The 24,328-nt window shown below is 39.7% G+C and overlaps 2 protein-coding genes and 2 pseudogenes across 2 annotated transcripts; all 4 read right to left on the bottom strand.

Moving 5' to 3' along the window:
- Nucleotides 1–9,355: 9,355 nt before the first annotated feature.
- On the bottom strand, nt 9,356–10,119 carry LOC145911887 (uncharacterized; annotated as a pseudogene).
- Nucleotides 10,120–10,220: 101 nt separating this feature from the next.
- On the bottom strand, nt 10,221–10,667 carry LOC145911885 (uncharacterized). The gene has a single exon (XM_082999325.1). It carries the CDS (start codon nt 10,665–10,667, stop codon nt 10,221–10,223), a length of 447 nt encoding a protein of 148 aa, XP_082855451.1.
- An 830-nt stretch (nt 10,668–11,497) lies between these two features.
- Nucleotides 11,498–13,341, bottom strand: LOC145911884 (uncharacterized; annotated as a pseudogene).
- An 800-nt stretch (nt 13,342–14,141) lies between these two features.
- Nucleotides 14,142–20,950, bottom strand: LOC145910340 (mitochondrial import inner membrane translocase subunit TIM50-like). Its single transcript, XM_082997425.1, has 10 exons — nt 19,009–20,950; nt 18,825–18,856; nt 18,744–18,765; nt 17,123–17,181; nt 16,944–17,063; nt 16,771–16,878; nt 16,316–16,462; nt 16,101–16,257; nt 15,255–15,358; nt 14,142–14,781 (listed from the first exon to the last, which is right to left on the bottom strand). The coding sequence occupies exons 1-10, from the start codon at nt 19,556–19,558 to the stop codon at nt 14,692–14,694; spliced, it is 1,389 nt and encodes a 462-aa protein (XP_082853551.1). The 5' UTR covers nt 19,559–20,950; the 3' UTR covers nt 14,142–14,691.
- Between the last annotated feature and the right edge of the window lie 3,378 nt (nt 20,951–24,328).

The following is a 24,328-nucleotide window of genomic DNA, read 5'->3' as shown; positions in this document are numbered from 1 at the left end:
TTTGCCACAAACACAGCCTGATTTTTTTGCTCCATTTTCAACATAAATTTCAGCAGCACCCACCAGCAAGTTACTACCTAATTGGAATAGCTCAAAACCACACTAAAACTGCCCCAAACACCTTAAAATTCAACATGACAACAGCACGCACATGTGCGCCCATTCAACCGTAAATTTAACTTAATTGCGTCACTGCTTTGCTTGGTGATGCATGACTTTGCATTGTGACACAGGTCTACACGGTGGGCATTTCCCAGCACCAAAACTAATTTTCATAGAAATACCAATATGCGTCCTTCAATAGGAGGTCAATGGACCAGATTCCCAATTGGCCTAAGCCGCAAAGTATATGGGACATTCACCTATCACAATGTGAAGTTTCACACCTGGTTGATCATCGATCCCAGAGTTATGGCTATTTTACCAACACCCCCTAAACAACAGAAAATGACCTTATCAGCAGGGCTACAAGCAGTACAGCTAATAGGCAGAAAATGATGCCACCGACCTTAAGCGGTTCACATAAATTACACCGAAACATCATGCACCAGTCATGGCAACACCCATTTGTATGCACACATGCTCAATGACACAACAAAAGTTTCAATTAATCAATATTCGAGGCTAATTAGTCACATGCATAATGGTAAGAAATCATGGCTATCTCCAAAGCATGAAAATGACATGAAAAGAGTGCTGTTAAGTGGCCCACAAGACCTTGCAAAGTGTTTTGTATTGAAATTTAATGGCCCAAACACAATTAGGAACTACTGTACATGTCAACAAGTGCAGTACATACAGGAAATACATTGTTGGTTGCGGCAGTTTCAGCAGTGGGTTTATTGGAATCCTTTCGTATGAAGTATCACCCACCGGCATTGGACCACTTCTTTCTGTGGCAATAAATACAGTACTTAGGCCACAAAATAATTATATTTCATGTATTATGACTAAACAAGATGAAATAGCCTTTAATTCAAGATTTTGCAAAATAGGTCAACAAAAGAATGGATGCTGTGAAAGACAGCACATGCAACAAATGCCATGACGAATGAACAATACATTGCAAAAACTATGTGTTATAAATGACTCAAAATGTGTTGCGGAATGACAATAGAGGAAATGCATGCATTTTAAGCTATATTTCAAGTTGTTTGAAAGCTGAAAGTCAAGCAACAGACCCCATACTTTATGTACATTAGGGCATTGAAAAAATTCATTTTTGTCACTAGGTGGCGACTGATGACTGGAGCTGGTATAAAATCCTCCTATGATGTTTAACTTACATAAATAAACATATTTCAGTGTAAATTTAATGTCTATTTCACCATTTAAAAAATTTGACATTTCGCCTTAAGGACCTATATGGGTATTAGATAGGAGAAATCCTGTGTTCAAGGCCCTCGGCTGTAATGCATCTAGCGACTGTTCCGCTTGTTTCCCAATGACCGTTGATGGGTCTTGTGACTTACATAGGGACCTGGAATTCTACAAAGTTGAAAAAAAAAATTGCTCCTGGATGAGACTGTACAGAGCAAGGACTTTTTGGGCCTCCTGGAAGATCATATGACCAACAGGGGGGTATACCCAGCCCTTGGGGGAGGGCATTGACACTTTTTCAGCAACTAAATTTGATGCCATCGCATAGAGAAGAGTTGGAACTTACAAAAAAATGCAAATGAGTGGGTAGTTGAACGATTCATTTTTCTGCAAAATCCAGTTCCATTTTTGGTTGCTCTTTTAACCAAAATATTGAGTAACCAGGGGGGCAAATGGCCCTAGGGGGGTGGCTAAACCATTTTTTCGGAGACTAATTTTGATCAAAATTTGTAGATATGAAATGGATCTTTCATAAAATCACAAATGATTGGACACTTAAACGATTCATTTTGCCACAAACACAGCCTGATTTTTTTGCTCCATTTTCAACATAAATTTCAGCAGCACCCACCAGCAAGTTACTACCTAATTGGAATAGCTCAAAACCACACTAAAACTGCCCCAAACACCTTAAAATTCAACATGACAACAGCACGCACATGTGCGCCCATTCAACCGTAAATTTAACTTAATTGCGTCACTGCTTTGCTTGGTGATGCATGACTTTGCATTGTGACACAGGTCTACACGGTGGGCATTTCCCAGCACCAAAACTAATTTTCATAGAAATACCAATATGCGTCCTTCAATAGGAGGTCAATGGACCAGATTCCCAATTGGCCTAAGCCGCAAAGTATATGGGACATTCACCTATCACAATGTGAAGTTTCACACCTGGTTGATCATCGATCCCAGAGTTATGGCTATTTTACCAACACCCCCTAAACAACAGAAAATGACCTTATCAGCAGGGCTACAAGCAGTACAGCTAATAGGCAGAAAATGATGCCACCGACCTTAAGCGGTTCACATAAATTACACCGAAACATCATGCACCAGTCATGGCAACACCCATTTGTATGCACACATGCTCAATGACACAACAAAAGTTTCAATTAATCAATATTCGAGGCTAATTAGTCACATGCATAATGGTAAGAAATCATGGCTATCTCCAAAGCATGAAAATGACATGAAAAGAGTGCTGTTAAGTGGCCCACAAGACCTTGCAAAGTGTTTTGTATTGAAATTTAATGGCCCAAACACAATTAGGAACTACTGTACATGTCAACAAGTGCAGTACATACAGGAAATACATTGTTGGTTGCGGCAGTTTCAGCAGTGGGTTTATTGGAATCCTTTCGTATGAAGTATCACCCACCGGCATTGGACCACTTCTTTCTGTGGCAATAAATACAGTACTTAGGCCACAAAATAATTATATTTCATGTATTATGACTAAACAAGATGAAATAGCCTTTAATTCAAGATTTTGCAAAATAGGTCAACAAAAGAATGGATGCTGTGAAAGACAGCACATGCAACAAATGCCATGACGAATGAACAATACATTGCAAAAACTATGTGTTATAAATGACTCAAAATGTGTTGCGGAATGACAATAGAGGAAATGCATGCATTTTAAGCTATATTTCAAGTTGTTTGAAAGCTGAAAGTCAAGCAACAGACCCCATACTTTATGTACATTAGGGCATTGAAAAAATTCATTTTTGTCACTAGGTGGCGACTGATGACTGGAGCTGGTATAAAATCCTCCTATGATGTTTAACTTACATAAATAAACATATTTCAGTGTAAATTTAATGTCTATTTCACCATTTAAAAAATTTGACATTTCGCCTTAAGGACCTATATGGGTATTAGATAGGAGAAATCCTGTGTTCAAGGCCCTCGGCTGTAATGCATCTAGCGACTGTTCCGCTTGTTTCCCAATGACCGTTGATGGGTCTTGTGACTTACATAGGGACCTGGAATTCTACAAAGTTGAAAAAAAAAATTGCTCCTGGATGAGACTGTACAGAGCAAGGACTTTTTGGGCCTCCTGGAAGATCATATGACCAACAGGGGGGTATACCCAGCCCTTGGGGGAGGGCATTGACACTTTTTCAGCAACTAAATTTGATGCCATCGCATAGAGAAGAGTTGGAACTTACAAAAAAATGCAAATGAGTGGGTAGTTGAACGATTCATTTTTCTGCAAAATCCAGTTCCATTTTTGGTTGCTCTTTTAACCAAAATATTGAGTAACCAGGGGGGCAAATGGCCCTAGGGGGGTGGCTAAACCATTTTTTCGGAGACTAATTTTGATCAAAATTTGTAGATATGAAATGGATCTTTCATAAAATCACAAATGATTGGACACTTAAACGATTCATTTTGCCACAAACACAGCCTGATTTTTTTGCTCCATTTTCAACATAAATTTCAGCAGCACCCACCAGCAAGTTACTACCTAATTGGAATAGCTCAAAACCACACTAAAACTGCCCCAAACACCTTAAAATTCAACATGACAACAGCACGCACATGTGCGCCCATTCAACCGTAAATTTAACTTAATTGCGTCACTGCTTTGCTTGGTGATGCATGACTTTGCATTGTGACACAGGTCTACACGGTGGGCATTTCCCAGCACCAAAACTAATTTTCATAGAAATACCAATATGCGTCCTTCAATAGGAGGTCAATGGACCAGATTCCCAATTGGCCTAAGCCGCAAAGTATATGGGACATTCACCTATCACAATGTGAAGTTTCACACCTGGTTGATCATCGATCCCAGAGTTATGGCTATTTTACCAACACCCCCTAAACAACAGAAAATGACCTTATCAGCAGGGCTACAAGCAGTACAGCTAATAGGCAGAAAATGATGCCACCGACCTTAAGCGGTTCACATAAATTACACCGAAACATCATGCACCAGTCATGGCAACACCCATTTGTATGCACACATGCTCAATGACACAACAAAAGTTTCAATTAATCAATATTCGAGGCTAATTAGTCACATGCATAATGGTAAGAAATCATGGCTATCTCCAAAGCATGAAAATGACATGAAAAGAGTGCTGTTAAGTGGCCCACAAGACCTTGCAAAGTGTTTTGTATTGAAATTTAATGGCCCAAACACAATTAGGAACTACTGTACATGTCAACAAGTGCAGTACATACAGGAAATACATTGTTGGTTGCGGCAGTTTCAGCAGTGGGTTTATTGGAATCCTTTCGTATGAAGTATCACCCACCGGCATTGGACCACTTCTTTCTGTGGCAATAAATACAGTACTTAGGCCACAAAATAATTATATTTCATGTATTATGACTAAACAAGATGAAATAGCCTTTAATTCAAGATTTTGCAAAATAGGTCAACAAAAGAATGGATGCTGTGAAAGACAGCACATGCAACAAATGCCATGACGAATGAACAATACATTGCAAAAACTATGTGTTATAAATGACTCAAAATGTGTTGCGGAATGACAATAGAGGAAATGCATGCATTTTAAGCTATATTTCAAGTTGTTTGAAAGCTGAAAGTCAAGCAACAGACCCCATACTTTATGTACATTAGGGCATTGAAAAAATTCATTTTTGTCACTAGGTGGCGACTGATGACTGGAGCTGGTATAAAATCCTCCTATGATGTTTAACTTACATAAATAAACATATTTCAGTGTAAATTTAATGTCTATTTCACCATTTAAAAAATTTGACATTTCGCCTTAAGGACCTATATGGGTATTAGATAGGAGAAATCCTGTGTTCAAGGCCCTCGGCTGTAATGCATCTAGCGACTGTTCCGCTTGTTTCCCAATGACCGTTGATGGGTCTTGTGACTTACATAGGGACCTGGAATTCTACAAAGTTGAAAAAAAAAATTGCTCCTGGATGAGACTGTACAGAGCAAGGACTTTTTGGGCCTCCTGGAAGATCATATGACCAACAGGGGGGTATACCCAGCCCTTGGGGGAGGGCATTGACACTTTTTCAGCAACTAAATTTGATGCCATCGCATAGAGAAGAGTTGGAACTTACAAAAAAATGCAAATGAGTGGGTAGTTGAACGATTCATTTTTCTGCAAAATCCAGTTCCATTTTTGGTTGCTCTTTTAACCAAAATATTGAGTAACCAGGGGGGCAAATGGCCCTAGGGGGGTGGCTAAACCATTTTTTCGGAGACTAATTTTGATCAAAATTTGTAGATATGAAATGGATCTTTCATAAAATCACAAATGATTGGACACTTAAACGATTCATTTTGCCACAAACACAGCCTGATTTTTTTGCTCCATTTTCAACATAAATTTCAGCAGCACCCACCAGCAAGTTACTACCTAATTGGAATAGCTCAAAACCACACTAAAACTGCCCCAAACACCTTAAAATTCAACATGACAACAGCACGCACATGTGCGCCCATTCAACCGTAAATTTAACTTAATTGCGTCACTGCTTTGCTTGGTGATGCATGACTTTGCATTGTGACACAGGTCTACACGGTGGGCATTTCCCAGCACCAAAACTAATTTTCATAGAAATACCAATATGCGTCCTTCAATAGGAGGTCAATGGACCAGATTCCCAATTGGCCTAAGCCGCAAAGTATATGGGACATTCACCTATCACAATGTGAAGTTTCACACCTGGTTGATCATCGATCCCAGAGTTATGGCTATTTTACCAACACCCCCTAAACAACAGAAAATGACCTTATCAGCAGGGCTACAAGCAGTACAGCTAATAGGCAGAAAATGATGCCACCGACCTTAAGCGGTTCACATAAATTACACCGAAACATCATGCACCAGTCATGGCAACACCCATTTGTATGCACACATGCTCAATGACACAACAAAAGTTTCAATTAATCAATATTCGAGGCTAATTAGTCACATGCATAATGGTAAGAAATCATGGCTATCTCCAAAGCATGAAAATGACATGAAAAGAGTGCTGTTAAGTGGCCCACAAGACCTTGCAAAGTGTTTTGTATTGAAATTTAATGGCCCAAACACAATTAGGAACTACTGTACATGTCAACAAGTGCAGTACATACAGGAAATACATTGTTGGTTGCGGCAGTTTCAGCAGTGGGTTTATTGGAATCCTTTCGTATGAAGTATCACCCACCGGCATTGGACCACTTCTTTCTGTGGCAATAAATACAGTACTTAGGCCACAAAATAATTATATTTCATGTATTATGACTAAACAAGATGAAATAGCCTTTAATTCAAGATTTTGCAAAATAGGTCAACAAAAGAATGGATGCTGTGAAAGACAGCACATGCAACAAATGCCATGACGAATGAACAATACATTGCAAAAACTATGTGTTATAAATGACTCAAAATGTGTTGCGGAATGACAATAGAGGAAATGCATGCATTTTAAGCTATATTTCAAGTTGTTTGAAAGCTGAAAGTCAAGCAACAGACCCCATACTTTATGTACATTAGGGCATTGAAAAAATTCATTTTTGTCACTAGGTGGCGACTGATGACTGGAGCTGGTATAAAATCCTCCTATGATGTTTAACTTACATAAATAAACATATTTCAGTGTAAATTTAATGTCTATTTCACCATTTAAAAAATTTGACATTTCGCCTTAAGGACCTATATGGGTATTAGATAGGAGAAATCCTGTGTTCAAGGCCCTCGGCTGTAATGCATCTAGCGACTGTTCCGCTTGTTTCCCAATGACCGTTGATGGGTCTTGTGACTTACATAGGGACCTGGAATTCTACAAAGTTGAAAAAAAAAATTGCTCCTGGATGAGACTGTACAGAGCAAGGACTTTTTGGGCCTCCTGGAAGATCATATGACCAACAGGGGGGTATACCCAGCCCTTGGGGGAGGGCATTGACACTTTTTCAGCAACTAAATTTGATGCCATCGCATAGAGAAGAGTTGGAACTTACAAAAAAATGCAAATGAGTGGGTAGTTGAACGATTCATTTTTCTGCAAAATCCAGTTCCATTTTTGGTTGCTCTTTTAACCAAAATATTGAGTAACCAGGGGGGCAAATGGCCCTAGGGGGGTGGCTAAACCATTTTTTCGGAGACTAATTTTGATCAAAATTTGTAGATATGAAATGGATCTTTCATAAAATCACAAATGATTGGACACTTAAACGATTCATTTTGCCACAAACACAGCCTGATTTTTTTGCTCCATTTTCAACATAAATTTCAGCAGCACCCACCAGCAAGTTACTACCTAATTGGAATAGCTCAAAACCACACTAAAACTGCCCCAAACACCTTAAAATTCAACATGACAACAGCACGCACATGTGCGCCCATTCAACCGTAAATTTAACTTAATTGCGTCACTGCTTTGCTTGGTGATGCATGACTTTGCATTGTGACACAGGTCTACACGGTGGGCATTTCCCAGCACCAAAACTAATTTTCATAGAAATACCAATATGCGTCCTAAAGAAAGTCGGCACGTAACTAAGCAACTGGTGACGCATTAAGATCAAATTTAGGGTTGAAGAGCAGGGACGCATGTGTGTTTGGTGCAGTTTTAGTGCATATTTGACATTTTAGGCAACTAGTCATTTGGTGCTGCGTGTTGTCATAAAAATAGTTAAAACAGAATCAAAATGTTTAAGCTAAAAATTGAAGCACAGTAGTATACCTTTATTTGTTATTTATGTTAGGACCGCCTCTTGTTTACGCATTACGTCTCCTGGTCGAACACAATTTTAGCTAAAAAAAATGCAAGTTGGTTTGATGAAAAAATGAATCAATCACAAAAACCTCATCCAATTTGCAATTCAATGTTGGCAAAAATTGTCACAGGAAAGTTGCTTTGGTTGCCCCCTGGGACTGTTTCTGTTATCATATAGGACATAAGATCCTCCTGGAGGCTCCACAGATCCCTACTGTTTTTTGTCCAATGCAGCTGCTGCAGCGGACATGAGCGTGGGCAACACTAAAAGGAGGGACGGAGGGACGATGTACACTACAGGGAGGGACGGAGGAAAATTGCACCCCTAAGGCCGGGTCCACACTCACGCTTATTTGCGCCAGCGGATTCTTTGTTTGTTTGAATGTGAGTGTGGACCCGGCCTAAGGGAGGGAAACAGTCAGAAGACACAATAAAACATAAATACATGTGCAAACAGGGCTGAAACCGTAAAATCAATCGGCAATTACTGGCAAACAAGATGTAACATACCCCCCCCCCCCCCCCCCCACACACACACACACACATACACAATGTACGAATCCAAGGAGTACATTTCAACACAACACACAAACATCGGACAGTAATTGCGAACACAGTTTACTCGCAACTAATCACGCATCGCGACGTCGCAACACAATAAGCACAATTTTGAGATTGGGCGTCTTAACGCACCAGTGTGAGTCTTGACGATCACCTGACGCACAACTCCTTTCCGATCAGGAAGTACCTAAATCACTCGACTCAGGAGCCACTTGCTCCGGGGCTGGTTGTCATCCGCCACAAGAACCACGTCATTGACCACAAAATTCGAATGTCCACTTGCCCACTTCGATCTGGGCATGAGCGTAGGTAGGTACACGCGAGACCATCGCCTCCAAAACTGATCGGCCAGGTATTGTACCTGACGCCACCGGTTTCGATGGTAACAGTCCTTCCCCGTGAACAGTCCTGGGGGCATATTTGGCGCTGCACGTTGCAGCAGCAAATGATTTGGAGTAAGGGGCTCCTCATCCTTCGGATCGAACGTCACTGGGACCAAGGGACGGGAGTTTAGGATTGCCTCGACCCCTACCATCAGAGTGCAGACAACGTCAGCTCCGAGAGCAGGGCGTTGAGAATTTTGCGCACAGAGCGTATCATGCGCTCCCATACCCCACCCATGTGGCTGGCAGTATGGGGGGATTAAACCTCCATGCAATTTCGCGTTGTTGCAGATATTCGTGAATCTGCTGTTGGTTCCACTTCTTCAGTTCTTCGCGCAGGATACGCTCGGCTCCGACGAAATTCGGGCCGTTGTCGCTAAAAATATGGTTTGGACGCCCACGACGACCGACGAACCGTCAAAGGTGGAGAAACAAGTAAAGATGCAACCGTACCTCTTTACCTCACTTTGCTCTTGCTTCACAAGGAAGGGTCCGAAGTATTTGTCACCCACCACTGAAAATGGTGGCCTAGCCTCGCAGCAGGAAGGTCTGCCATCATCTGCTTCCCCAAGGAACCGTTTCGTCGTCGGCAAGAGAGACACTTGCCCAGTACGCGTCGAACCGCCACACCTCCTTTGACAATCCAGTAGCATTGTCTAAGCGACGACCAGGTGTGTCCCATTCCAGCATGACCAACCTCATCATGCTGCTGCATTATCACCAGGTCTGTAACTCGATGGTCGTACGGAAGGATGATCGGATGCTTCACGTCGAAGTCGATCAATGCACGCTCCAACCTTCCGCCAACCCTTAGAATTCCATCAACAAGAATTTGGTTGAGCTTTTCCAAAGCTCTCTTCTTCTTTGGCACACAAACAGTTCCGTCCTTTGCCTTTGACACTGCAGCTCTGAGTTCGACGACAGTCAATTGACCAGTCGGCACCCTGTACTTCGACGAAAACCTATTTTTTTGAAGAAACTCGATCGGCACGTTGGACAAGTCGGGGAAAGAGGGCCATGTATCTTCTCTTTCCCAAAGAAACTGGGGTCCATTTAGCCATCGGATATATCTTAGAAATTTGTTCATACGAAGGCCACGTGACGCTTCTTCAGCAGGGTTTACCTTTGTGCTTACATGCCTCTACTGATTTGGATGAGATGCCTCTTCAATCTTGGCCAAGCGGTTTGCTACGAACAGCAGTTGCGAATGCTTTGGAGAACGGCAGTCGTGTCTGTCCAGAACACAGATTGGCATCCGACCAGATCCGATTCCTTCCTCGCAAGTTGATCCAACTTGACTGAAACAACGGCGGCCGTCAACTCCAGGCGGGGAATCGAACACGTCTTCAGTGGGGCAACACGCGCTTTACCCATCAGAAACGAACAGTAAATGCGTCCTCGCTTATCTACCAGCCTCAGGTATGTCACCGTACCGTAAGCTGTAGATGACGCATCTGCGAAATGGTGCAATTCCGTTTTTCGCACCTTACCGAAACTGCTTGGCTTCACGCATCTAGGTAAAACGACATCTTTTAACCGCGGTAGTTGCTGCAACCATTTCCTCCACGTTTCGGAATCCTCATCGGAAAGCACGTCGTCCCAACCAAGTTGTTTCCTGCAGAGGTCACTTAGCATCGTCTTTGCCACCACGATCACGGGCGCTGCAAAACCAAGCGGATCATACAACGAACTCACCACTGACAGGATAGCTCTTCTGGTAAAGGACTTCGGCTGCTTTACGTCAACGGAGAACCCGAACTTGTCTGAGCAAATGTTCCGCCGAACTCCGAGAGCTCTCTCGTACGACTATCCATCCAGATTCAGCTTTTTGACCGATTTTGCTCGTTGGTCTTCGTCAATGGACGCGAGAACTCGCTCTCTGTTGCTAACCCACTTGATCAAACGAAATCCCTTCCTCTTAACAAGTGTGCAATTACTCTGGACAAGATTTATAGCGTCTGCTTCAGTTGATACAGACTTCAGACAGTCGTCGACGTAGAAATTCTTCTTTATGGTCTCGACGACCTCACTTGGAAACTTGTTTCGTAAATCATCAGCAGCCTGCTTCAGGCAAAAGCTCGCACATGAGGGGGAGGAAGCTGCCCCGAACAGGTGAACCAGCATCCGGTGTGCCGTAGGGAGTTCGACAGTTGCAGCACCATCAAGCGAAGCAACGGTCAAGCCAACCATCTTGCCTTCGCGTCTGCGGCTGTCTCCGTTGACCGTTTTCAGCGTCACGTTGCTCGGTTCACCTTTCAACCCAAGCCTTTCAGTTAACTTTCTGTCACACAAAGTGACACCAGAACCAGTATCCAGAAGAGGAGCATACGTGTTTACGCACCTTCCGTTGGCACTGACCTTGACGGCAACCATCATCAGATTGACATTCTGACGACCAGAAGATGCATGACGGTCCCTTTCACTTGCCGACACAACCGAACAGACAGTCCGTTACAGTGCGGTTCCTATAACAGGGGAGGATTCGTCTCCTCTCTTATATATCTATATATATCCGGTGGATGCAACAATGTATGATGAGCTTCTTTGCAGTCCTTCACTGTGCACGCTCTGGGACTGTTGCACTTTGTCGCAAAATGTCCAAATCGAAAACAGTTGTCACATAGTCTGCGGCGTCGAGTAACGCGCAAACGATCACGGTACGACCGGTATTTAAATTCCTCGCACTTTACAAGGCTGTGCCTTCCTGAACAGCACGGATACAAAGGGACTGCTGGAACTGGGGAAGGTCCAGCGCGAGCCTTGGGCTTAGACTCTTCTTCCTTTACAACAACATGACTAAAGGCCTTTTCGTGACTAGCTTTACCTTTAGCTTTCTTGGCTTCGTTGCGATGCTCGTCCAACATACGACTAAAGAGCGAATTCGCAATCTGATTCTCAGATTCCACGAAGTCAACGAGATGCTCGAACAGAGGTTCACGGCCAGTCTCTTTGATTATTTTTGCAACACGTCGTTTCCAAGCTTCCTGCATCTTAAACGGAAGACGATTTGCAACAGCAATTAGCGTTGGATAGTTATTCATCTCAGAATGATCGTCAATGTCTGAAAGAGTAAATAAACAATCGCGCAGCGACTGCGCCATTTCGCTTAAACCAGCAGCGTCATTTGGCCGTAATTCTGAGCCGTTGACGACACACCTTACGCATGCATGGGCAAATATGTGTGACTTGCCATATTGATCGTACAACAACTGCCTCGCTTGCCGGTACCCGTTTTCCCTCAGTCCGTGGCAGTATTCTATCAACTTTCGGGATTCGTGTAATCTCGCCCGTCAAACGAGGATTTCTTATCAGGAACATATGGCGACGGAGACAAAGTGGGAGTTACATAATCAACCACATACCGCTGGTCCGGAAGTCTTTGCTGCGACGTGACAGGCGGTGACGTGAACTGAACGCGACGCTGTTCCTCAAACGGCTGCTCCGGGGGTGGTAGGCGTTCCTCCAGAACCATCCTTCACCGTCACGTACTCCGTGTTTCCTGGCATCTCGTCCCAAACCCTCTCTTCCACCACGGCTGCCTGTAGTTTATGCTGCAGCTGTAAGATCTCCATGTCGTCCCTTTGGCGCCTTTCTTTTTCGGCTCGTCGCCTGTCTTCTTCGGCTCGTCGCCTTTCTTCCTCGGCTCGTCGCCTTGTTTCGGTCATTTTTCTTTCTTCATGTTGCTTTGCCAGCGCCTGTCTTTGCGCAGTCTGTTGAATTGCAAGACGCGCGAGCTGAGTAGTCGCTTTGACGCGAGCTCTACTACTTGTCGAAGAACTTGAGCGCATACTTCGTCCGCAGGAGGAATTGTTGTCCTTCAGACTACCGTCACCGCTTCGACCTGGGCTGGTTACATGCCCAGATAAATCACGACAAGATTGCGAGTTTGCCTCACAAACCCAGTGGGCAACTCGGTCGTCAAATTCAGTTTTGTTTTTCTTTACGCTTACGAGATCATCAGCAAGCTCGGGATGCACCTTGTAGGCGTCAACCGCATCAATAAAAAGCTGTTCTAAAGTAATCAAGACAGTCTCAAGCACCTGCAAGTTGCGACGATCCTTCATTAGACATTCGGCGATGATGCATTGTCCACTGAGTCGTCGAAGACGATCAACGACAGCATCAGGAAGTGTCGGTGGAGAAACGCTTGGTTCTGCTATATATTGAAAGGCGAACTTGGCAAGATTGCCATTACCAAATAGTTAAACTTGCCTTCAACCAACAGTTGAAGCTTTCTTTTAACAAACAGTTGAAACTTTCATGTAACGTCCGTTGAACGCGCCCCGGTACTTGGCGCGGAACGGGCCATAACGATAAAAAAAGTTATTGAGGAAAAATTTTTCAGGTTTCAAAAATATAAATTCATTTTTCTGCACAAGCCAAATCGAATTTTTCAAATGTTTTGATATCGTTTGAAAGGGTTTAGCGCGTAGAATGTTATGCTTTAAAATTTAGCGAAGCGAATCTTGTTTTTGCGACTTATGTAATAATACGCATATGATATTAATAACCGAATATGAATATATTTTTTTTAATAATTTTGGTATCGTTGGAAAGGTCAGCCTATGATCTGTAACGTGTAAAAAAATCATGCCGCTACCTCGTAAGTTGGGCGAGTAACCCGCGTTCAAAGTTTTGTCAACTGGCGTTTTTTTTGTCAACTACCGTATTTACTCGATTGTTAGCCGCCCTCGATTGTAAGCCGCATGCGACGGTGGTAAAAATTAATATAAGCCGCACGTAAATGTTAAAGACAAAGTTCGGTGGCTTGCAACAACAATTGCCAACACATCTGTCCTTTAAAATTGTCAGATACGCTGAAAACCTTGGGCGATAAAACGAATTGGTACGATGGAGCGATTTAATGGTAAATTTCAACAAAACACGAAGCGCAGACAACATATCGGCGTGACATTAAATAATGTAAGCCGCACAAACGGTAGGTTAAAAAACTTTATAAGCCGCGGCTTACAATCGAGTAAATACGGTAACATCCCTCTGGTTACCTCTTTTTGCCTGGCAGTAGCGTTGCCTACGAGTTCGCGTCATAAACGATGGGATTAATTCGCCACAATCAACCACTAATGTATTTTTCGCAATATAGTTCGTAACTGGAAATATGGGAATCATCAAGTTGAAGTCAACACAAAGGGGAGGTTAAAGTTACGACATTACACCCAAAATGACGTCATGCAATGTGTCTAAGCAAAGAAACGCACCATTCCCGTCTTGCTGATACTACCACTGTTGTCGTTAATTTGCTGGCATTATCGGCAAGAATATTATCACATTCACATATGGCTTTGTAAACAGGATTTCTTTGATTTTATTGTCATAAAAGACGAACTCTGAACCGTAATTGCAAACTTCAAGAAAAATTCCCAGCCACAAAACTATTTAGGTGAAATACGAATAAGTGACCCAGTAACCGAAACCAAATGTTAACATCACCTGTATTTTATTTGATGATGCGGTCCTATGCAGTGAACTCTATAAATATAAACTATACAACTGCTCAAATTTCTTGGAAATTGTTTGACATTTTTTTTAATTTCTGCTGTATTTTTAATTATCTATTAACTTAGAAACTGACTAAGAAAATAAAGGACAACATTCTAGAAGATAAAAAATGTTTGGTATGATTCTCCTTTTTGGCAGTTTACCGCCTTCGAAAAAAAGATGAAATTGCATTTCCAGTTCCAACAAACATCTGGGTATTTTTGGCTGACTGGTTCATCTCTATGTCCTCCTGAAAACATTTGAACAGTAAACATTTTTAATTGTAAAATGACGTAGCCACTATTTTGGTTTTTCTTTCACTTTTTTATTATCTTTTTTTTTAGTTTAGGGTTTGGATATAGCAACTGTTCCTTCTTATTGGAGCACAAAAACACATCATACAAAAAAACTTATGAAGTCAGATCTCTTTGATCAGACTACTAAGTTTCAACTAGTGTTTTGATGCAACAGAGCCAATAATATACCGAAATTTGCCTGATAGTCGCCATAGCATTCACACAAAAAATGTTGCAAATTACTACTTTGTGGCCCCTGCTGGTGCTGCTGCTGGCTTGCACTTTTTTAACATGTATATATGTTATTATTGGGAGCTTAAAGGAAGATATTTTCAAGTAGACATTTTATGAGTAACTTTAATTTAATTTCGTGATCATTAAAAAAATCTTTGGACGAGTCAGAATATTTATATATAATAATTGTTACCTGCATACGGGCTTGAGCTAGCTTGAAAGCCTCTAGTGGATGACTGTAGGCAGAATAGTGTTTAAGAACTGGTCGCACATCATCTACCTCGCTGGTAGCAATGGCTACAAACAAAAGAAATTTTTAATGTTATTTTAAAAATTTAATCTTTACAAATAAAATCTTAGCAGAAACACAACTAACAACATAGTTGCTAACAGGTATTTTTCATCCTTACGCAAACAAGTCATATTCTACCATGTCCAAACTTTGACACAAACCAAATGGACAGAAAGTTGCCTACCCAATAAAAGTTAAGATTAAAGTCAAGTATACAATTATAATATTATATATGCAGTAGAACTCTGGATTTGGTTTTTCTGGAAATTTACCTAATTTATACAAAGCTGGAGGTACAAACAATTTGTAATCTTTTTCTAAACAACATCTTTGGATAAAATTGATATTTAATCCAGATCTTCACTTATTTCGAATAAGATTATTTTGTTGCTCTTTTGACATCTTGTAATCAATATTTAGGTGGATTTTCTTTCCTCAACTTTGCTCCTTGTTGCAACATTGCTATGCCTTTTTTTGATTAGCATATAATTTCCGCGAAACAAGGATGACATTACTGTGTTCAATAAAGGCTATTTTAGGCTGATATCCTATGAACAATGCATTGCAGGCTTGAAACAAATATCTTTGAATATTCGCCTAATGCACATTTAACCCAATTGAAATCCCAGTGTTTTTTAGTGAAGTTTTCTTGATAAATTGCTTGCTTAGTTTTTCGTATGCTGTGATTCGGTATGTTGTGCAAGATACTAAACCATGAAATCGATTTACTGATCAAATAAAACTCACTTTTCAAAAAAGCAGACAGATCATACAACGTGCTATCATGAGTAGAACCATCCCACTTGTCCAAGCACAAGCCATTTTCAGGCTGTTTTTCAAAAGCACGCTTGTCACAATCCACTATTATTACTTTGGACAAGTCTCTGTTGAGGTATCTGAGATCCTGTTACAATGCAACATATTCAACTTAAAAAAAAATTAAATTTACTTTAGTGTAAAACCTTTTGATAATAAGGATCTAACTTTGGAACATCACCCTGAAATAAGTTTCCAATGGAAAAACCAGATTTATATCGTGCAGCATCCCTGAATAGACGGTACATAATATATCCTTTGGAATCCATAGAATCAATTAAAGGGTAAGCAGTCTACAAAACAAATTGTAACAATTGCACACTGCCCAATAGACACAAACATTTACTACTTTTTCAATGTACAAATTCTGATTTCTTACTTCGATATCTATACAATGCATCCTAAACCATTTAGGAGATTTATTATCTTAAAACACATCAGAAATCTTTCGTTTTCTAAATTAAAGTTACAAATAGTTTGAAAGTACAAATTTCTGGTATTTCTTGTGATCTTTATTATAAAAATCTACCAATCAGCGAGGCTTTTTGGTTGCGTAAATGATTTTAATGGCAAGGTTCAGTTGCTAAACTATGTGTATCACCATTCCAGTTTCTCTTGTGAAGATAACCACTTCAAACATTGGAGGACCGACTTGACTTAAAAAATAGTCAATACCAGGCCTTTTTTTAAATCTCCAACCTGTAACAGACTATGAAAATAATTAAAAAATGAGTTTCTCTTTTTACTGTAATTCTGTATCTATATAACACCTACATCATACACAGGGCGTAGAAAAACATCCATCAATTCCAGGACTAATGTATACGGTGGTTGGTAATATGGCTCTACCAGTGGATCTGGTAAAAGTTTTTTTGAAGATGGTTCAACTATATCCTGGAAAGCAAGGTCAAAGTTGAAAGCTATGCATCTCAAAATTAATATTTGGCTTTTACCTTTTTTACCAACTTCATTTCACTCCAAGAACGTTTTGCGTAAGCCAGGACTACAGGCACTGCAACACAAAAGCAAACAAACTTCTACATAAGACATTGCCATACCCCAAATGCATTCCTTAACAATCAAAATTGTTCAGTTAAAGAAATGCTTTCAAAACTAGTATTCACTTTTAACAACAATTAAACAGGAAATAAGTAATTCACATTCTTCTTTTTATTCAATAAAACATATATGCAAAACCCAAATTACATACAGACAATATTTTAGATCAGGTTATCCCTAACCGCCAGGTCGCAGACTGGTGTGTGAGTCATTTGTGACCATACAAAAGGAAGAAATTATTTTTCTTAATTTGAGGATGTCATTTCATAATCGGCTGCACATTAATTCAGCTACCCATAATTGTTATTTATGCATGACAATATGCATCAAAAACTTAGTCTTAAGAAAATGTCATGCTTTCAGTAGTTTTCTCCACAACACTCCAAACACCTGTTTGTGAAAATAGTGCGAAGACATTTTTTAAGACTAGTGCAAAAATTTTTTGTGTGGAGAAAGTAAGTTTTCAAAAAACACATACAAGGTGCTTCCCACATAGCTAAAGTAAAGCTTATTAATAATAGGCTAAATATCAATATTAAAATGAACAAGTGTAAAAATGAATCACAAACTTACCTGTGGAAGTTTTTATAAGCTTAACTTTTGGGTACATACATATATTTGTATTAATATATACATGTATTGGCGTCAATTATGCTCAGCCTAAAGGTTCTGTGCATAGGCATAACCAATGGAACCGAGGGGTTATAAACATATTGCATTGTTAGGAAACAAGTGTCATTTTTCCCAAGGAGAAAAATGTCAGTCTAATGAGAAAATGTCTTTTTTTAGTGGTACTTTTGTTGCAATGGCAAGTCATGTGTGTACAGTCAATTAGTTTAGTTGTTAAGCGCATTGCAAATATTATGCATGTTGAAAAAAAGTAGTAGCACATGCAAATGTGCAGAAAGAATATAAGGCCAACGCCTACAAAATAATTTGTATTTGTATGTTTTCTTGATTCTGTAAGCCCACATTTAATCCCTTTTTGTATACAAATATATTTGGGCTTTTTTGCTAAAGTAGTACTAATAAAACTCAGTGCGAGTACTACCCGAAAAAAGCAAAATAATTCATCGAGTGTTCCATAGTGTTAGGCAATTGCACAAGCCACCATTTATGTGACGATTAGTGCCTACATGGCATTCATATTTTGCAATGCTTGACCACAATTAACCTTAATTTACAGCAGAAAATTCCCAAAAAATTTCAATCCCCCTTTCAAAAATCCTAGATACCCCTATGATTCTGTGGCATATAAACATATTTACATCTGATGTGTCTCATGCAAAATATCAGAACACTGTTTTGTTCTTGAAACATTGAGATTGCACTTCGAACGAATATTGCAACAATCAGACAATTCTATTTCATGAACCGAAAAAGAACCACACAAAGTAATTGCATGATCGCAAATCACATGACTGCCAATATGTGGAATACTGACAGATATTGAAACCAGGGCAAACACCATAGCCTGGATTAGTAAAACATACAATAGTAAAAAATCACACTTACATTTAGAAAACTCATCCTCAATCTGTGAAAAACAAGATGAGTTATCAAATCATAAATAGTTTCAACTTAGCACAAACTTACCACCTCTCCATGTTCATTGTACTTTGGTTGACCTGCAAACAAATAAGTTCAGTATGTTTTGTGATAAGCTTCTACTAAATCCACCACTGTAACTGTGACACATACTAAATCCACCACTGTAACTAGTTATCTTTCGCCATTTAATATGTGTTTAAGTTAAATATATTAACATATTAATTCTTACCATTTCTTAACACAAAAACAGGAGTAATAATAAGTATGCTTCCAAGAAGAAACCATTTAGCATATCTTTGGTTTTTTAGAAAGGCAGATTCTTGTTCTTCACTTTCTTTTTTTGCTTCACCTTGTGAAGAGGAGTCTGACTTGTCATCAGCTTGTTCTTTGTTAAACATTGTATGAAGAATTCCAGCATTGTCAGAATTGTTTTCACTAAAATCACTTTTTTTATTGTTTTCCATTGAATAAGTGTTCTTGCCAAGTGGGACTGAGAGCTTATGGTTAAAAGCAAATTTGCGTATGCTTTTCATAAACACTGGTACTGCAATTGAAATTTGGGCATTTTTCTGAGTAACTTTTTTATCCATACCGAACAATAAATGTCTGTGAGCATGGTTGCATGATTGTGTTTTTGTTAAATCTTTGCTGTAACATTTGTTTTGGGACAACATCCGACATGAAACAAATTTTTGTAACAAACATTTCTCCTTTGTTTTCTCTTTGGTTTGCAAAAAATGTTTCCATACAGTACCTTTGTTCCACACATGAGTAGCCATCACTTCCTCTAAAAGACAGTTACAGCAGAATTGTACAGTTGTCTACTTTACATCTGTTATGTAAATTCAGATTATTTTTGGGGCTTTCCAAAAGACTTCTTTCAGCAACCTTCTAACACTACAGGTGTGCTGGGTCCCAGGTGAACGCAAGGAACTTTCTGAAACCAATGGTATGGAAATCTAAGGATTGGTTAAAACCCTGTGCATTATGACTCCTAGCCTTTTCTTCAGTTATTCTACATAAGGTTTTAATCACTACCTGTAGTCAGGGTGTCGATTTATGCCTTTTTCGCCATTCTAAGTGTTGGACATGCGACCCCACTGTTCGACACGGGTGGCGAGAATAAATTTTAAGTTACCGGTATACAGTACCACGAACAGACAAACGCTATTGTTATCTACAAATGTCCATAAATTGAATTACCATGATAACCTAATTGAGCTTAACATATCGGCCATGCCAATCTTGCAACATTCACATCGATCTTACTAGTTTTCTTTTTTCGAAGATTGGACGCCAACGATTTTCCTATTAACATGTAGTTTGTCAATTTTTTGCCGTAGATGCTGGTGGCAAAAGTGGTTCGAAGAGGTTGGTGCCAATAAAAGTCGTTTAATTTCAAACCGCAAACAATTATTTGGCAAGAAATTTGTAGCCCATTTCGTGTCACTGTTAAACAACAGCATTTAACTGAACGGTTACGTAGTGTTGAAAACTTAATGACATCATCGGGAATAAATTTTTGGACAAAATCCATGCAAAAACCTGTCAGCACTTGCTTTAACGTTCAGCGAATAAGCGCGTTATACCTAAAACTAACCATTGTTTCCAAACATGGAGCATTATTACCGAATATGTGGTATTGTTACCAAACATATTGCATTGCCACGAAACTAATGCCATTTTTTGTTCAATCGGACCTTAAAAGAGACATAGCAGCCTGCAGCATGCAAGGTTTTAATTGTTTTGTCGTTATTTCAACGTGATGTAAGTACAAAAATCCTGTAATCGAAGTAAGCCTGGCTGTTCTCATGCGCTAGTTACCAGATACAACATTTCCAGTATTCGACATGCACGACAATTTTTCTCAAGATGTTCGACACGCAATAAAAAATCGATGCCCTGTCTGTAGTATTAGCGGGCCATGACTTTTGCAATCTGTGCAGAAACAATAAACTAATGCATTACATACACTTAGATGCAAAGAACTCTGAAGCAGACTGCTTTGAATAAAATAACCAAAGCTAAGATGCCAAATATATTCCAAACTGGCAAATTTTTAATTTGTGTGAAGGATTTTTTAAGAGACTGTTGATTTTGCAGACAACATGTGAATTATCAGAACATTTTTAATGCTATACCACAATAAATTTCTTGCCTAAACTAAATTTTCATATATATCCTCTTCGCCTGATATTGTTTCCAATCTAGGCCGTATTATTTTTATCATCAGTGCTATTGCTGAATGGCTGAGAATGATTGCATCTGCTGTGCCCACCAACGGAAAGACATTACACACATATAAAAACATTGACTGGTCCATGTACCATTTTAAGCGCAAATTCACCAAACAATGTTCTGCTTAAATTACAAACTTTCCAATCTGAAATGTTTATATTACCCATTGTTTGAACATGCGCTAATTGTTAATAAATGTGAAATAACACAAATTATATATATAAGTCCACATATTTAAGTTAGTAACTAGGGTGGTCTTGAATTAATACTGGAAATTGGAAAGTTATTGGACACGATTTGTTACACTACAAAACTTTTTTAGAAAACTATATTTAAATGAGCCTGACTAGGAAAATTAATATTAATTAATGTACAAAGAAAAAAAGGTCATCAGTATTCATGGTTCCGACTGCTTCAAAAATGGGTCTGATGTCACAATGATGCAGCAGCCTGTAGGTAAAGATTGGCTGAAAATGCATTAGTTTGGATAAAAGTTATTGCTAAAGTGCGTGTAACGCAGCCCTAACTTTATTTATGGAAAAAATTCGAAAAGAAAAACATCTTGAAATAACAACAACTAGCCCACCTGGCAGCAACTTGGCTGTTGTGTGTGTTTTTACTGCGACAAATAAGTCTTAATCGAAAAGGAACTGACAGCAGACAGACACTAAGGCTTACCTGTTTTGTTTTTTTGTTGGTGTGTACCAGGTACCACTAAGTTATAAAAAATTTGTAATTTTTTGCAGAACTTTCTAAAGTGACCTAGAGCAGTGATTCCCAACCTATTTGTGCTTGGTACCACTTGGAGGTAAACAATTTCGACGCGTACCACCTAGTTGAGTGTTGCAAAGTAACCTAGGGGATGAAGTAACAAACATTTTGGGATCACTTAAGTTTTTTTTTCAATCGCGTAGCCTACCACCTGCAATGTCGTCGTGTATACCACTACACCTAGAGAATTAAGACAACACGTTTATAATATAATTTAGAGTCTTTTATTTCATATGCTGCTATTTTCCCCAGTAACGAGACAGTAAACGCGCATATGTGTATTAGTATTTTCCTTCATTTTCAGCCAATCTTTACCTGCTGCAGCATTGTGACGCCAGACGCATTTTTAACGCAAAGTCGGTACCATGCATAGTTCCGTTTATTCCATAGTATCAGATCACTACTTTACACAAAACATCATATAGAGCATAAATTACTTGTAACCAATGACAGTACAGGATATGACTCAGTCAGTACAAGAAATTACTGGCAACCCTGAACAGCAAAGCAAAAACCGATCAACGAAAAGAAAACAAACCACTTTCTGCCATGCTTGCACGGTTGGTTTGTGAGTCCAGGGCTAAAACCCTTGGAACCTCAGCCTGTATGTGCATTTGTAATCAAATTAGCCTGTAGTTTCCAAATTGTATAATGAGACCGAATTGTATAATGAGACCGAATTGTATAATGAGAGAAATTTTACTAAAAATTACTGATACAATAAATAGATCAAAGAGTATTACAAGCAGAGTAAAACTTGGTATTCTTTGACACACTTGCATTTTGTTTTGTTTTTATGTTGCGCTAGAGTGCTAGTGTACCAGAGGGATGTTAGTTGACCAAAAAAATTGCCAGTTAACAAAACTTTGAACGCGGGTTACTCGGCCGCCCTACGAGGTAGCAGGTCTTCTAAAAAACAAGAACCTTGTCAAATTTGCAAAACTATACCCCCCTTATTTTCCCATATTTCGAACACATTTCGGCCATAAAACCTTGCACAAACGTATGCCGATAAAATCCTTTTGAACCAACAACCCTACACACTCCTGCTATTGAATAAAACCAAATTTGGCCTTCTAACAAAACAAGACCTTCTTTAATTGGACAAATACCAACCATACCCCCTTGCGCCCTTGAACGCTATAGAGCAGCACGCGAATCGTACACCTTTCGGCCATAAAACCTTGCACAAACGTATGCCGATGAAATCATTTTGAAACAACAACCCTACACACTCCTGCTATCGAATAAAATCAAATTTGGCCTTCTAACAAAACAAGACCTTCTTTAATTGGACAAATAGTATTTTTGTCAAATTCGCCTCTGTGTTTGGTCAGCCGAAACTGCTTCCAGTCGCACCACGAGGAGGTACACAGATGACTTGGTGTTTAAGCCAAATAAGCCACAAACAACCTGCAAAATACTTAAAATATATGTTACACATTTGTTACAATGACATGCCTACACTACAATATCGCGCCGTATACATTAACAATTTCCGCAAAACCAAGGCACGTCCTCGATTTTAGCTTCATCCGGTATGGGGCGCTCTAAACACTTACTACACTCTATAAAATATTGTTGCATATTTTCTGCAAGTCTACAATTACAATGAATCGCAACCGTCTCGCTGTTCTTTCTTCTGTTTACGATAAGCTTCTTCATCTTAAAAAGAGGCTCAAATTCTTTATTGCGCAACATTTTTTCTATATCAGTTCGCAGCGATGGCTCGTTAAAATTTAGATGTTCTGGATGGTGATTATAACATAAAGCGACCGCAAACGCAATGGCGTACACCCAACCGTTTCCGACTGCTTTTGACGGGAACCCGCCACATTGTCTGCTTCCCAGATATCCCAAGGCCATACTTCTCCACTCTTGTAGACTGCAAAAAAAGGAAACAAAATTAAATTTATATATGTTAACAATAGACAGTGTTTGAAAAAGCGTTCTTACCTTTGGCTGGGTACAAACATTCAACCAGTTTCGAATAGTTGACTTCTCCATAGCTTATTTCGTAACAGTATATGTCGTAGCTTCGCCGTTTGTAAATGGTTTCTCAATGAGAATGAATGACTTTCTGTTTGTGTTTGCTTATATTGAAGAATCTATAATTACCCAATTTGTGCCGATCAGAAAACACGCCGCCCGATCTTGAGCCTCGTAGCCCCCGATCTCTCTACCCGCCGCGCAGCCTTGAGCCTCGCTGATTCCGATCACTCGGCTCGCCGCCTTATCACATACTCCCCGCCTGATAGGGTCCAGCGTAAAAATAATGTTGTGAAAACAATTGATAAGTAACATTCCTTCGCGGTAAACAACTAAAAAATGTAAAACCAAACTGCAATAATACTATTTTGTGTAATAAATATAATGTGTAATAAATCGGTTGTGTGATTAATATTAGAGTTTTCAAGGGCGCAAGGGGGTATGGTTGGTATTTTTCCAATTAAAGAAGGTCTTGTTTTGTTAGAAGGCCAAATTTGGTTTCATTCGATAGCAGGAGTGTGTAGGGTTGTTGGTTCAAAACGATTTTATCG

The sequence above is a fragment of the Ascidia mentula genome, chromosome 8 (genome assembly GCF_947561715.1).
Source record: "Ascidia mentula chromosome 8, kaAscMent1.1, whole genome shotgun sequence".
In the NCBI taxonomy this organism is placed as follows: domain Eukaryota; kingdom Metazoa; phylum Chordata; class Ascidiacea; order Phlebobranchia; family Ascidiidae; genus Ascidia; species Ascidia mentula.
The sequence above is the reverse complement of the archived record's forward strand: the minus strand, read 5'-3'. Positions and strand labels throughout refer to the sequence as shown.

Coding starts and splice junctions, on each gene's coding strand:
- LOC145911885 (XM_082999325.1), bottom strand. CDS start 10,667: ATGCTAAGTGACCTCTGCAGGAAACAACTTGGTTGGGACGACGTGCTT.
- LOC145910340 (XM_082997425.1), bottom strand. CDS start 19,558: ATGGCTACTCATGTGTGGAACAAAGGTACTGTATGGAAACATTTTTTG. Junction 16,879..16,943: donor TTCTACGCCCTGTGTATGAT/GTAGGTGTTATA, acceptor TTATTTTCATAG/TCTGTTACAGGTTGGAGATT. Junction 16,258..16,315: donor TAGATCCTTATTATCAAAAG/GTTTTACACTAA, acceptor GCATTGTAACAG/GATCTCAGATACCTCAACAG.